This window comes from Colobus angolensis, unplaced genomic scaffold (assembly GCF_000951035.1).
Source record: "Colobus angolensis palliatus isolate OR3802 unplaced genomic scaffold, Cang.pa_1.0 Scaffold13, whole genome shotgun sequence".
Taxonomy (NCBI): Eukaryota; Metazoa; Chordata; class Mammalia; order Primates; family Cercopithecidae; genus Colobus; species Colobus angolensis.
In genome coordinates this window covers 6,087,283-6,102,274 of record NW_012114252.1, presented here as the reverse complement: position 1 = coordinate 6,102,274, position 14,992 = coordinate 6,087,283, and the positions used below count along the sequence as shown (strand labels likewise).

Here is a 14,992-nt window from a genome sequence, read left to right as displayed (position 1 = left end):
GTAATTCAATTATGCCATGGACTCTAATAAACAGAGGATACTTAAGAGTTTGTAGCACTTGACAAGATGATTGCATTTTTTATTGCCATAGTAGTATCTTACTACAGAACACATCACTGGAAATATATTTCTCTGTTTTTCAAAAGCCTTTTAGAAAATTGAGGTGGAATTCATATGACACACAATTAACTTTCTAAAATTTTGCTTAAAACAGAAGTCTGACACTTCTCATATCTCACTGGGCTAAAGTCAAGGTGTCAAGAGGACCATGTGCCTTGGTAGAAGCTATAGAACAGAATATTTCTTGCTTATTTGGTTGCTGGCAGAGTTCAGTTCCTGGCAGGTGTAGGCCAGAGGTCTACACTTTCTTCCAGGCTGTCCATTGAGGGAGGGCTGCTCCTAATTTCCCTGTGAGGCTCCCCATACTCCTGGGCTCCTGACTCTCTTCCTCCATACTCAAGACCACCAACAGTGGGTTGAGTCTCCCTCATGCTTCCGATCTGTTTCCTTTTCTCTTTTTTCTCATCTGTGTTACCCATGTGTCAGGCCGTTTGGTGCTTGGAATGACTTGTTCAGAGATACTCGGGTTGATGAAGGGCCCAAGAGGAAAGAGGCCCATGATTCATTGAGTTCTGACTTCTGTGGGTCACTGTGGGTACACCGTGGGTACCACGTATGCCATTATTGATCCAACAGAGGGTTGACCTTGATGTACCTAATGGAGAGAGTAAGGCCATCAAAGAGCGTTTATTTCCTTGTCACTGTTGGTGTGACAGTTCTTCCTTGTTACCCCCATGGGGACAGGAAGTGTGACTTTCTAGGGAAAACAGCAGTCATTTCACAGAATCATTGACAGAGCCCTCTGTCTTCCACATGGGCTCACTCTTTTTAAACTATAATATACCTATAATGTAAAATTTATCATTTTAACTATTTTTTAGTACAGTTCAGTAGTGTTGAGTGTATTCACATTGTTATATGGTCAATCTCCAGAACTGTTTTATATTGAAAAACTGGAACTACCCATTAAACAACAGTGCTCCCCTCCCACCTCCCTCCAGCTACTTTCCCTCTCTGTGATTTTGCCTGCTCTAGATACCTCATATGAATAGAAGTGTAGAGTATTTGTCTTTTTGTCATCATGGGCTTATTTTACTCATAATATCCTCAAGGTTTATCTATGTTGCAGTGTGTGTCAGCATTTCCTTCCTTTTTCAGGGTGAATAATAGTTGATGGTATATGTATGTATACCACATTTTGCTTATTCGTTCATCTGTTGTTGGACACTTGGGTTGCTTCCACTTCTTAACTATTATGACTGATGGTGCTATGAACAAGGCTGTACCAACATCTCTTTTAGGCAATCATTTTACAGTGTACCATCCAGTAGCATTTAGTGTATTCGCAATATTGTGCAACCACCATTTCTCTAGTTTCAAAACTCAACACCCCAGAAAAATAACCCATACCCGTTAAATAATCACTCCTACTACCCTCATCCCCTAGTAACCATGAATCTTTTTATGTCTATGAATTTTCCTATTTGGTATATATCTTTAAAAAAATATGTAGACCAGGTGTAGTGGCTCACAACTGTAATCCCAGTATTTTGGGAGGCCAAGACAGGAGGATTGCTCGAGTCCAGGAGTTCAAGACCAGTCTGTGCAACATGGTGAGACCCTGTCTCTACAAAAAATGAAAAAATTAGTTGAGTGTGGTGGCATGTGCTTGTGGTCCCAGCTACTCAGGAGGCTGAGGAGGGAGGAAGATGGCTTGAGTCCAGGAAGTCAAGGCTGCAGTGAGCTGTGTTCACACCACTGCACCCCATTTGGCTACAGAATGAGACCCTATCTGAAAAAAAAAAAAAGTTATGTGTGACCTATTGTGTCTGTCTTTTTTCAGTTAGCGTAATGTTTTGAGGTTCATCTAAGTTGTAACATGTATCAGTACTTCATTCTGTCTTGCTGACGAGTATTCCATTGTATGTATGTATGTATACGTAATTTGTTTATCCAGTCATCCATTGGTGGACATTTGGTTCATTTTCACCTTTTGGCTCCAATGAATAATGCTACTATAAACATTCATGTGGCAGTTTCTATGTGGATATATGTTTTCATTTTTCTTGATTATATACTTAGGAGTGGAATTGCTGAGTCATATGGTAGTTTTATGTTTAACTTTCTCAGGAACCACCAAACTGTCTTCCACAGTAGCTGTACCATTTTACATTTTCACCAGTAATGTTCATATTTCTCCACATCCTCACTAATACTTGTTATACTTTTCTGTTTTCTTAATTAAAGCCATCCTACTGGGTGGGTGGGAAGTGGTATCTCATCGAGTTTTGATTTGTATTTCCTTAACAACCATTATATTGAACATCTCTTCATGCTTATTGTCTGTTTGTATATATCTTATTTGGAGAAATGTCTATTCAAGTCCTTTGCCCATTTTTTTAAATTGAATTGTTCGCCTTTTTTGTTGAGCTGTATGAGTTCTTTATATACTCTAATAGTTTCATCACTTTAGCTCTTATATTTAGGTCATTGATCCATTTTGAGTTAATTTTTGCATATAGATTGAGAGAGGGGCCCAACTTTATACTTTTGCAAGTGATTTATCCAGTTGTCCCAGTGCTATTCTTTTTTCATTGAATGTTTTTAACAGCCTTGTTGAAAATCAGTTGACCCTAGATGTTTGGGTTTATCTCTGGATTCTCAATTCCATTCCACTAGTCTGTATATCTGTCTTTATGCCAATATCACACAACTTTGATTACTGTGGCTTTGTAGTAGACTTTGAAATTGATAAGTGTGCATCTTCTAACTTTGTTTTTCTTTTTCAATATTGTTTTGGTTATTTGTGGCCTCTTACAGTTTCATATGAAATTGAGGATTGGCTTTTCCATTTCTGCAAATAAGGTTATTGAAATGGGATTACATTGAATCTCTTGATTGCCTAGGAGAGTATTGCCATTTTAACCATATTAAATCTACCTATCCATGAACATGGGATGTCTTTCCATTTATTTAGGTGTTCTTCAATTTTTACAACAAAGTTTGACAATTTTCAGTATACAAGTCTTTTACCTTTTAGGTTACATTTATTTCTAGGTATTTTATTCTTTGGGATGCTATTATAAATGGAATTGTTTTCTTAATTTCTTTCTTGGATTGTTCATTGCTGGTATGTAGAAATACAACTGCTTTTTGCATGTTGACCTTGTACTCTGCAACTTTGCTGAATTTGTTTATTACTTTAGTAGTTTCTTGTGTATTCTATTTTCTTTAAATAGCTGGTAGAATTCACCAGTAAAGCCATCTGGTCTTGGACTTTTCTTTTTTAGGAGGTTGTTGATTACTAACTCTATCTCTTTATTTATTGAAAGTCTATTGAAATTTCCTTTGTCTTGGGTCAGTCTGGTAATTTATATAGGAATTTGTCCATTTCATCTAGATTATCCAGTTTATTGGTGTACAGTTGTTCATTATATTCTCTTACAATCCTTTTAATTTCTCTAAGATTGGTAGTCATGTCCTCACTTTCATTTCTTAGTCAGGGTAGCTAAAAATTTGTCAGTTTTGTTGATCTTTGCAAAGAACCAAATTTTGGCTTCATCTATTCTCTCTATTTCTTTCCTGTTCTTTGCTTTATCTTTGCTCTAATTTTCATAATTTTTTTCTTTCTGCTGCCTTTGAGTTTGGTTTGCTCATCTTTTTCTAGCTAGGTTATTTATTTAATATTTTTCTTCTTCTTCTATATTTGTTTTTTGGAGATAGAATATCTCTCTGTTGCCCAGGCTGGAGTAAGTGGGACAATCACAGCTTAATGCAGCCTTGACCTCCCAGTTCCAAGTGGTCCTCCTACCACAGACTCCTAAGTAGCTGGGGTTACAGGCACATACCACAATACCTGGCTAATTTTGTTTTTTAAATTTTTGGTAGAGATGAGGTCTCACAACGTTTCCGAGGATGGTCTCAAACTCCTGAGATCAAGTGATCCTCCCACCGTGGCCTCCCAAAGTGTTGGGATTACAGGCGTAGTCATCACACCTGGCCCTTTCTTCTTTTTAAATGTAGGCTCTTACAGCTATAAATTTCTTTCTGAGCACTGATTTGGCTGCATCTCATGAATTTTGGTATGTTATGTTTTCATTTTCATTAACCTCACAGTATCTTCCAATTTCCCTAGTGAGTTTTTCTTTAACACATTGTTTGTTTAAAAGCGTGTTGTTAATTTCCACGTATTTGCTAATTTTCCAGTTCCCTTCTGTTACTGATTTCTGGCTTTATTCTATTGTGATCAGAGAAGATTCTTTACATGATTTTGATCTTTTTAAATCTGAGAAACACTTTATGGACTAAAAAAGGTCTTCCTGGTGAATATTCCATGTGCACTGAAGAAGAATGCATATTCTGCTGTTGTTGGGTACAGAGTTCTGTATATGTGTGTTGGGGCTAGTTGGCATATAGTGTTGTTCAAGTTCTCAATTTAGATTTTAAAAACCCTGAAGGTCATTGAGAAATCAAGTGCTGACCTTGAATCTAGCTCCTATTAATCTGAATTTGTATTTTCTGGGGGTGGGATGGAGTTACACTACCCAAATTTTTATGGTGTCAAGAAATGTTCTTTTATTGCTCAATATGTTTTCTTTAAAGCATATTTGCATTTTATATATTATGGTATGACTTTTATACAAGTTCACAGAACAGAAAAAGCTGGAGGCCTTGGGCCTCTCTGTTGTTATTTTAAGGGATATAAGGACAAGAGGATTCTGTGTGCTGCCTTTAGTTTAGAAAAATCATTGTGCACAGACCTGCCATGATAGGAAAAGTTATTACAAGCCTAACTGGAATAAGCAATACTAGCTAACATTTTTGAAGTGATGCTATGAACTTTTATTTTAAATATTGCTTATTTTCTTCAGACCAGAACTTTTAAAGCTGTGTATTAAAATAATTTCAGGAATATGAAATGCAAAAAACAAAAGAGGAAGACTTTTTGAAGTTATTTGATAGGTGGAAAGAAGAAGAAAAGGAGAAACTAGTTGATGAAATGGAAAAAGTCAAGGAAATGCTTATGAAGGAATTTAAAGAATTAACTTCAAAGAATTCAGCATTAGAATATGTAAGTATTAAACCTAGAAGTTCTTATGGTATTGATTGCCTTGAGAGGTGGTGTTAGGATGGCATTAAGGCCAGGGGATCCAGCAGTTACTTTACGGTACCCTGGTGCAGACATTCTTCTCCCCAATAGTCTTGAGGGAGGCATAGAGGCGACAGAGTGAGTCAGAGGTGTTTTGCTGAGAATGGGAGCTTTGGCCTTAAACTCCAGTGCAGAACACTTGTGGTGAGATATAGAAGACCCTCTTCTATGAAGGTCCCTCTTTTCTTATCTGGTTAGGGTAGCCTTGAACTGTAAACTCCTCCCTGAGTTTCGGAACTTTCCACTGTCCAGTGGGAATGGAAGAAAGCAGACCCAGAAAGACTAAGAACCTTTGCCAGGTCCCCTCCTCAACCCAGGCCCGGGTAGGATCTCTAAAGCAAGCAAGTTATGGCTAAATGAGCCCCTCTCCCTTATGGGAACAGCCCTGGTCCATACAGCCCTGGCCTCATGCATAGATGATACCTGAGCTGCTTCTTTAGAAAGCAGCCAATCAATCAGTGTCCTCCTGCTAAGAATTCTAAGCTCTCTGGTTAGATTTGACATGACTTTTCTTTGGGGAAAAGGAAGAAAGGAAGGGAGCTGAGCAAAGGTCCTTGAGCTCCCTCTAGAGGCCAACAAGTTTTATAAACAAAAATAGAGAGAGATTTTTGAAATTCACCTGAGGGCTTTCCTAAAACTCTTTAAACTCTAGCATGAGGTTTCGTGAACGATGGCCCATGAACCAAGTCCAGCATACCACCTGCTTTTGAATGGCCTGTGACGTAAGAATAGTTTTTACATTTTTACTTTTTATTTTTTTCGAGACAGAGTCTCTGTCACCCAGTCTGGAGGATAGCGGCACAATCTTGGCTCACTGCAACCTCTGCCTCGTGGGTTCAAGTGAGTCTCGTGCCTCAGCCTCCTGAGTAGCTGGGGTTACAGGCACATGCCACCACACCCAGCTAATTTTTGTATTTTTGGTAGAGACAATTTCACCATGTTGGCCAGGATGGTCTCAAACTCCTGACCTCAAGTGATCCTTCCACTTGGGCCTCCCAAAGTGCTGGGATTACATGTGTGAGCCACTGTGCCCAGCCAGTTTTTACATTTTTAAAACGTTGGGAAAAAAAGAAGGCTATTTTGTGACACAGGAAAATTTCATTAAAGTTCACATTTCAGTGTCATGAGTGAAGTTTTATTGAAACATAGCCATGTTTGGTAATTTACGTGCTGTCGGTGGCATTTTTGTGCAGGAGCAGTACACTTGAATGTTTTGTCTGAGACCTTGTGTTATGAATCTCCATGATTTATGACTGTTGCCATTGAGCTTGGCTACCTGGCTGAGGTAGTGTTTGTCAGGTTTATCCACTGAAGAATTTCTCTTTTTTCCTCCTTTCCCTGCTGTCCTTTCTGAAATGAAGTCACTATGAGCAGCCTACACTGAGGAGAGGAGAAGTGCGCTTCCCCCATCCTTTTGTTTTTGAAGTTAACATGTTACCTTCTGTGGTTTTCTGAGAGTTTTTGCGACGAGTAACATTGGGAATAACATCAAAAGAAAAGGGTAAAATTAAAACGTTATGTCCCTAATGGATTTACTGATATGGTCCCTGGACAGTGTTGGCCTCGCACTAAACTAGCTTAAGAACCAGGTGCATTCAGTTCTTCTGTTTCTGGCACCTATTACGTGCCCATAAAAGATTTTAAGCCCCAGCTGGGCCTGATGGCTCACACCTGTAATCCCAGCACTTTGGGAGACTGAGGTAGGCAGATTGTTGTGTGAGCCCAGGAGTTTGAGACCAGCCTGGGCAACATGGCAAAACCCTGTCTCTACAAAAAAATACAAAAATTAGCCAGGTGTGATGGTGCACGCCTGTAGCCAGCTACCTGGGGGGCTGAGGTGGAAGGATTGCTTGAACCCAGGGGTTGAGGCTGCAGTGAGCCATGATCATATCACTGCACTCTAGCCTGGGCAACAGAATGAGACCCTGTCTCAAAAAAAAAAAAAAAAAATGACTCATTTAAGATTAGAAAGTTAGATTTTCCTTCCCCTTTTTTCACCCTGTACATATTCTGATAAGACCAGCAAGCAGTAGAAACAAACCAGTAAAACCACAGGGAAGCAGAAGTGGGAGAAGCTTCCAAGAGCATCCAGGAGCATCCAAGAGGGCAGTGAGATTTAAAACACAGCTACGTGCTCCCTGATTTTATTCTCCGTTTCAGTCTTATAAAATTCTAACTGTAGTACTGAGCTTGAATTTTATCTTATAGCAACTGTCAGAAATCCAGAAGTCCAATATGCAGATCAAGTCCAACATAGGCACATTAAAAGATGCACACGAGTTTAAAGAAGACCGTTCTCCATATCCCCAGGATTTCCATAATGTCATGCAGCTTCTTGATAGTCAGGTACGTGCAAGTGGGTGACAGCTGCAGTGGATGCCTTCCTTTTTCTTAGCGAAGTAATTTACAGTGAGTGTCATCTGCAGAAAAAGTGTGTGTCTTTTTGAGTAACCATGAAGGTGACTAGCTCTTATTTTTCTCCTACAACATGCCTAAGTCATAAGAGGTGTTTGTTACACGCTTGCTGTTGGCAAATAGCATACACAACAGTTGGCAAAACTGTTTTGTTTCTTCTCGCCATAAAATCAATTTGAATTGGTTAGTATAACCTAGCTATTCATTTTTCATCTTTCAGATGTAGCTTTCAATTTCAAAAGGCGTAGAAGGGCATATTGAAGCACCAGATTTAGTTTTAGAGCTTAAATATACTGCTAATTGTATTTTTAGTAGAAATGGAGTTTCACCATATTGGCCAGGCTGGTTTCCTGACCTCAGGTGATCCACCCACCTTGGCTTAATTAGCTGGACGTGGTGGCAGATGCCTGTAATCCCAGCTACTTGGAGGGCTGAGGCAGGAGAATTGCTTGAATCCAGGTAGCAGAGGTTGCAGTGAGCTGAGATCACAGCATTGCACTCCAGCCTGGGCAACAAGAGTGACAGTCTCAAACAAAATATATATATACATGTGTGTGTGTGTGTGTATGTGTGTGTGTGTATATATATACGTGTGTGTGTATATATACACACGCACACACATACACGTATATATACACACACACATGTATATATATACACACATATATATGTATACACACACACACACAGAGCTAACTGGCCAACTGATGATCTCTTAGATTTATGAGACAATCACTTTTATTTGGAAGTGAACTTCTGTAATCAGCACAATCTTCATCATGGCTATTTTGGTCACAGCAGTTTAGGGGAACAATTTTTTTAAACTAGGAAGAAAATAGAGATGAGAGCTTATGAATTCAGGATTTTTTTAAAAAGCCTAGGTCATTCTAAAAAAGGTAAGTGGACTTTGGAAATAGGGATCACTGCTTCTTGCTTCAGTGCTCACCTCTTTCCTCCCCGACCCAAATCTGCCTGCTCCACTGCAGTCAGGCTGACCATGTCCCTGTCCTGTCTGAAGTCCTTCAGTGACCCTTATTCTGGACTTCCCACCAGCTCGCAGGGTCCTTTGGGTTCTGGTCCCTGGGACATCTTTCTCTGTTCTTTTCTTTCCTGGCACTCCAGTGGCCCAGCAGCCCATGCCTCTGAGAACATGGCCTTCTGTCTTCTTTCTCAGTTCTGGCTGCCTTCCTGCCTGTCCTGCAGCTCCCAGTTTTCGGGACCTGTCTTTTACTCATTCTTTAGTATTCAGCCAGGGGGGCAGGTACCACTGTCAGAAAGTTCTCCTGAGCCTCTAGGCTATAGCATTTCTGTAGTCCCTAAGTGGGACCTGATCACATACACATTATATGTGGATTCTCCATGGCTGTGTCTACTTGCCTCCCATGCAGAGCAGGGCCTGTCTCTTAATCTCCTTTTAGCCTGCCAGTGGCCATCCAGTGAGGTGCCTGGTATATGGTAGGAAACCAGGAGCTGTGTCCTGAACTGAACTGTTGACATCTGCTTCCAGCAGGCTGGAAACTATAGCTGGTCGCTCATGAACTGAAGGACATGGTTCTAAAATCCTAAGGTCCCACCTAAATTTCTTCTATTTCTGTCCTGTGAGTTGTGTCGTCAGTTCAGAACCCATGGCCTCAGAAACCTTGGTGTTTCCTTTTGGCCTCTTAGGTTGGCAAACTAGCACGTACTTTTGTAAATAAAGTGTTACTGGCTATGTCCCAGTAACATTTTATGAGTGCTAGTTCATTTACATCTTATCCATGGCTGTTGTCCCAATACAATTGTGGGATGACACAGCTGTATTGTGTTTTGTTGTGACCAAGTTGTTTGGCCCCCAGAGCCTATGATATTTACTATTAGCTCCTTACTCAAAAATTTTTGCTGACCCCTGCCTTATGGTATAAGATTAAAACCAGATGCAAATATATTTAAGCATTTTTGACTGTGTATATTCTAAAAAATTCCAGCTGTATTAGTCTGTTCTCACACTGCTACAAAGAACCACCTAAGACTGGGTAATTTATAAAGAAAAGAGGTTTAATTGACTCACAGCTCCATAGGCTGTACAGGAGGCATGGCTGGGGAGGCCTTAGGAAACTTACAATCATGGCAGAAGGACAAAGGGGAAGCAAGCATGTCTTAAGATGGTGGAGCCAGGCGAGAGAGAGCGAAGAGGGAAGTGCTACACACTTTTAAAAAACCAGATCTTGTGAGAACTCACTCACTATCATGAGAACAGCAAGGGGGACGTCCACCCCCATGATTCAATCATCTCCCACCAGGCCCTTCCTCCAACACATGAGATTTGAGTGGGGACAGAGAGCCAAACTATTTCACTAGCTAAAATTTTACTAGATAGATAGTTGGGTTTCATAGATATTCACTAAAAAGGAAGCTTCCATATTGCATAGATCTCATTGTTACAGTTGTACATAAATTATTCTTTTATTTTGTAGGAAAGCAAATGGACAGCTCGAGTTCAAGCTATTCATCAAGAACACAAGAAAGAGAAGAGTCGGGTAAGGTTAAGAAACCAATGGCCTAAAGTGGGCCATGTTTTAAAGGAATATTTGCTTTTCTTTTTAATAAACATAATATTTGTCCACTTAATAACATTTAGGGAGAAATGTGTAGCAAAATTAAAATTACCTATAATTCTAACACGAATGATAACCACTGCTACTACTTTCTTATAATTTGTTTCAGTTTTCTTTTATGCATTTCTGTAAGTGTAGAACCTCATATATACATAGCTTTACAACATTCAAATTATGTTTTATAGGTTTGTACACTTTTCACTTTATATATCATAGACTTTTCCTAAGTTTTAAAGTATTCTTCAAAATCATGACTTTTAGTGATGTCATGATGATCTTATTGGATGTATCATAAGTTAGTTAATAATTTCTTCATTGTTAAATACATGTTTCTGATTTTTTTGCATCACAGAACTGCAATGTAAGTAATTTTTTAAAAAGGCAAGAACTGTTTACATTAAAAATCACTTTAATGAAAATAAGCTTTTAATTATGACACTGATTCTCCTTCACCTGAGTACATCAGAAATTTAAGTGTTAAAATATGTTTACACTAGTGCAAAATATCTAAAGTAGATGTATTTGAGAAGATCTTAAAATAGGAAAATTTCTGTTTATTTTTTCACTTGAAATTGTATTTTGTACCTTAGTATTTCTTGTAGATCTTTTCTGAATGGAAAAAATGTTTCCTCTTTTGCACATTTTCTAATATTACCTTTCTTAGTTAGTAGAATATTAAACAACAAAAGATCATGTATGTGTATAATTGCTAGGATGAAGTGTGTTCAGATGATCAAAACATTTATCAGCTTATATTTCTCCAAAGTGGAACAAATACTGAGGAAGATGGGGGTAAAAAAGAAACTGTGAACAGTACTAGAGCCAAACTAAAGCAAAGCGAACAAAAACTAAAAATATTTCACGAAACATCTGCAGTTCTTGAGGAACTTCGATGGGAAAGTTAGACATTAATCTACTTTTAAGATTGTATCATTGCTAGAAAAGGAAATAGGAACCACTATTTTTCCTCTATTCCATTTATAATATCATTTCATCATGCAAATTTATAGTGATAATACACAGACATACAACCAATATACGTCTATATACATACGCATATACAGTACATTGAAAATTGTATCACTGATGTGGCAGTTCAATTTAGGAGATATTTACTGAGCATCTGCTATGTACTACACTTTATAAGGCTAAAAAGAGGTGTGGAACAATGCCTGCCCTCAGACTGCTTACAGTACAAAAGGAGAGTAGGAGTGAGGCTACAGATATGGGAATCAGGATGGGATAAATGCAGAGTATCCTAGGGACCGAACGGAGAGAGTTTCTTGAAGTGGGGTTAGGGCTGTGTGTGGATCATGCCCATGTTTACTTCTTCAGCCTAAACAACTCTTCTGAGTTCCAGATTAGGTAGCCAGCTTTGTACTTGACATCTCCATGGGCTTCTCAAGTACAACTTGCCTAAGATGAAGTTCTTGGGTTTGTTCCCCAGACGTGGCAAATGGCACCCTCGTTCCTCCAGGTGCTCATCTTTTTTTTTTTTTTTTTTTTGAGACGGAGTCTCGCTCTGTTGCCCAGGCTGGAGTGCAGTGGCCGCATCTCAGCTCACTGCAAGCTCCGCCTCCCAGGTTTACGCCATTCTCCTGCCTCAGCCTCCGGAGTAGCTGGGACTACAGGTGCCCGCCACCTCGCCCAGCTAGTTTTTTTGTATTTTTTAGTGGAGACAGGGTTTCACTGTGTTAGCCAGGATGGTCTCGATCTCCTGACCTCGTGATCCGCCCGTCTCGGCCTCCCAAAGTGCTGGGATTACAGGCTTGAGCCACCGCACCCGGCCCAGGTGCTCATCTTGATTCCACCTTTCTCTCTCAATCTCCGAGTCCAGGCTGTCTGCAGGGCTCGCTGTATGGAACCAGTTCTTCTGTTTCCTGTTGCCTCTACCACTAACTAAGCCTCCATTTCTGAATGGGCCCCAGGGTGGGTCTCCTCAATTCCAGCCTTCCCCTTCCTTAGTTTGCTCTCCACAGAGCCAGAAAAATAACCTGGCTGCTGGCCACCATTCTAGCCTCAGCCTGACCACCCCCACCCCCTGGAACCTCCTCTTTCCAGCTACGATTCTAATTCTAATTCTGCTAATTTCTAGAACATTCTAGCCTTTTCCTCTTTTATATCTGGTTGTCATTGTTGGGAAGCCCTTCCACTTTCTCTTCACGTGGCTACCTCCTTGCCCTCGGTAAGAGTTTTCTATTCTGTGTAGCAAATGACCACAAATTGAGTGGTTGAAAGTGGCATGTATTTCTCTTCTCAATGTATAGGAGTCCAGGCAGGGCTTGGCTGGGCTCAGGGACTCATAGGCTGCATTGAGAGTGTCAGCTGGGCTGTGTTCCTGTCTGGGGTTCCTTGTGGTTATTTGAAGGGCTGAAACTATCAGGTCCCAGAGGCTACTGCTTCTCCATAGCAGTACATAGCATGACAACTTCAAGGCCAGCTAGAGTGTGTCTCTCTTGCTTGCATTCTCCCCCTTCAGGAAGGGCCTGGGACTTCTTACTTTTTGTTTTTTTTTCTTTTTGGTGGGACAGAGTCTCACTCTATTGCCCAGGCTGGAGTGCAGTGATGCCATTTTGGCTCACTGCAACCTCTGCTTCCCAGGTTCAAGTGATTGTCCTGCCTCAGCCTCCTGAGTAGCTGGGATTATGTGCCATCATGCCGAGCTAATTTTTGTATTTTTAGTAGAGACAGGGTTTCACCTTGTTGGCTTGGCTGGTCTCAAGCTCCTGACCTCAGGTGATCCACCTATCTTGACCTCCCGAAGTGTAGGGATTACAGGCGTGAGCCACGACACCCAGCCTGGAACTTCTTTAGGGGGCTCACCTGAATAAGACAGGCCCACACAGGATAATCTTCCTTTTTATAACCTCAAAGTCTGCAGATTTGGGACTGCAATTGCATCTCCAAAGTCCCTTCACCTTTGCCATATTCTGTGGTTGCATTGTGAGAAGCACAATGTTCTCTTCAGACAAAAGACAGCATCACACAGGGGTGTACACCAGGAGTGCAACCTTGAGAGCCCCCTGAGAACCCTGCCTACCCCACTGCCTCTGGCCTCTGGGCCGTGGTCACCTGATGTCACTCTATCCAAGTAGGTAGTCCCTTTTCTTTATTATTCCCATCACATCTCAAGCAGAGCTCTGAGCACTATTTTAAATAGTTTACTTGCTTATTTTTTTCCTTGTTTATTATCTGTCTCTCCAATCATATCCTTGGCCCTCTGAGTAAAGGGCTCTATCTGTTTCGCTTTCCATTGTCTTCCCAGCATCCACTCATGTGCCTGAAATGTGGTTGGCACTCGCTACACACTTGCAGAATGAATGTGGAAGGTAGCTAGACGTCTAGCCAGGGCATCATTCAGCCTTGTTTTCATAGTTGGAGAAAGGCTGATTGTAGGGTTCAGAAGAGCAGGGTTACCAGAGTTGTCTGGAGGTCTAAGCACCATCTTCTGTAGGGAGGACACTAGTCCAGATTTCCACCCTGCACCTAGGGAGCTTCCCCCATGGCAATTACTGTGTAGTCAGGACGATGGCGTTCACCTCCCAGCATATTTTATCTCTGGCAGCTAAGATGCAGGATCCCAGGAGCAGTGGACGGTAGTTTCTCCGCACCACAAGTGGCTCCACTGTGCAAGGAGTGTTCTCCTTTGTCCCCCTGCATTACGCGGAAGCAAAAGTGGCCCGTTCTTACAGTTCATGTCCTGGTGTCCTGGTGCTGACTCACTGGCTCTCAGCTGTGCACATTTCTCCTCATCAGGGTGTTTTGTTTTGTTTCATTTCGAAAGCTGATTAACCAGCATACCATTGGTTTCATGGGAACATTTAGAAATAAATGGATACTTGTAGTTGCCATATACTTAATCCTTCTAAGAGTTCTATGAGGTAGGTGCTGTCACCCATTTTACAGTTGAGGAAACAGGGGCTTAGACAGATGCTGTCTTGCCCACAGTCGCTGGTATTTGAATGCAGGCCCTGTGTACTCCAGGGTATACCACACTGGCTGGCCTGCCTAGCTCCAGGCACTCACCAGTGAAGCTCCCAGCTGGGAAGGAAAATAGGCAGTGACAGCTTCGAGTGGTTGCTTTTCTGTAAGAACGCAGGATCTTTTCTTTGGTTGCTCTGACATGGTAATCCCTAACGAGGATGCACTTCAGAATTATCTGAGACTGTTTTCCAAAGTACACGTGACCAGCTCCACTCCCTGAGATCTTGATTTAGTAGGTAAGTCTGGGACACATGGATTTTGGAAATAAACAAACCAAAACCCACCCAGGCTATTCTGTTTTGGATCTATGGTTTGAACCACTGCTCTTAGATCATTAAAATCCCTACTCTTATTCTTCAAGCCATCTTTCTAGCATTGGTATTTAGGGACAGAATTCAGGTTTCTTTATTAATCGGTTGGGGGGGGGCGGATTTTTAAAATCCTGGCCCCTTTAAAGCCATCTGTGTTTCAAGCAGTTGTGGGAATTTCAGTGGCCTCTGGCTGGAATAGAAAGCGAGTTACAGTTTTTACACTTTGTCATTGTGAGTCGTGATGGAGAGAAAGACTGACGGTTGTCACCGAGGAGGAAGGTGAGGCCTTTCCTGGTTTTGAGTGGGGCACACATCTCATGTACTGGGTACGTGAGGGGGATTTGTGCCACCACTAGGCTGCACTCCTTCCTTGCCTATTGGTTTGGCTTGTTTAGAAGCTGCTTACCTCTCCCTTCTTTTCTCTTAAGCCCTAACAGAAGGGTGAATTCAATCAGGTTTAGTAATCTCTGCCTGAGACC

The 14,992-nt window shown here is 41.1% G+C and overlaps 1 protein-coding gene across 2 annotated transcripts in view; it reads left to right on the top strand.

Annotated features, from left to right (window-relative positions):
* DZIP1 (DAZ interacting zinc finger protein 1) overlaps positions 1–14,992 on the top strand; it is a 63,731-nt gene that overhangs the window by 14,568 nt on the left and 34,171 nt on the right. For both annotated transcript variants that reach the window (XM_011933796.1, XM_011933795.1), the window contains exons 8-10: positions 4,970–5,131; positions 7,418–7,555; positions 10,078–10,140. In XM_011933796.1, coding sequence (XP_011789186.1) covers positions 4,970–5,131; positions 7,418–7,555; positions 10,078–10,140 — 363 coding nt within the window. The remainder of the gene's footprint in view (positions 1–4,969; positions 5,132–7,417; positions 7,556–10,077; positions 10,141–14,992) is intronic.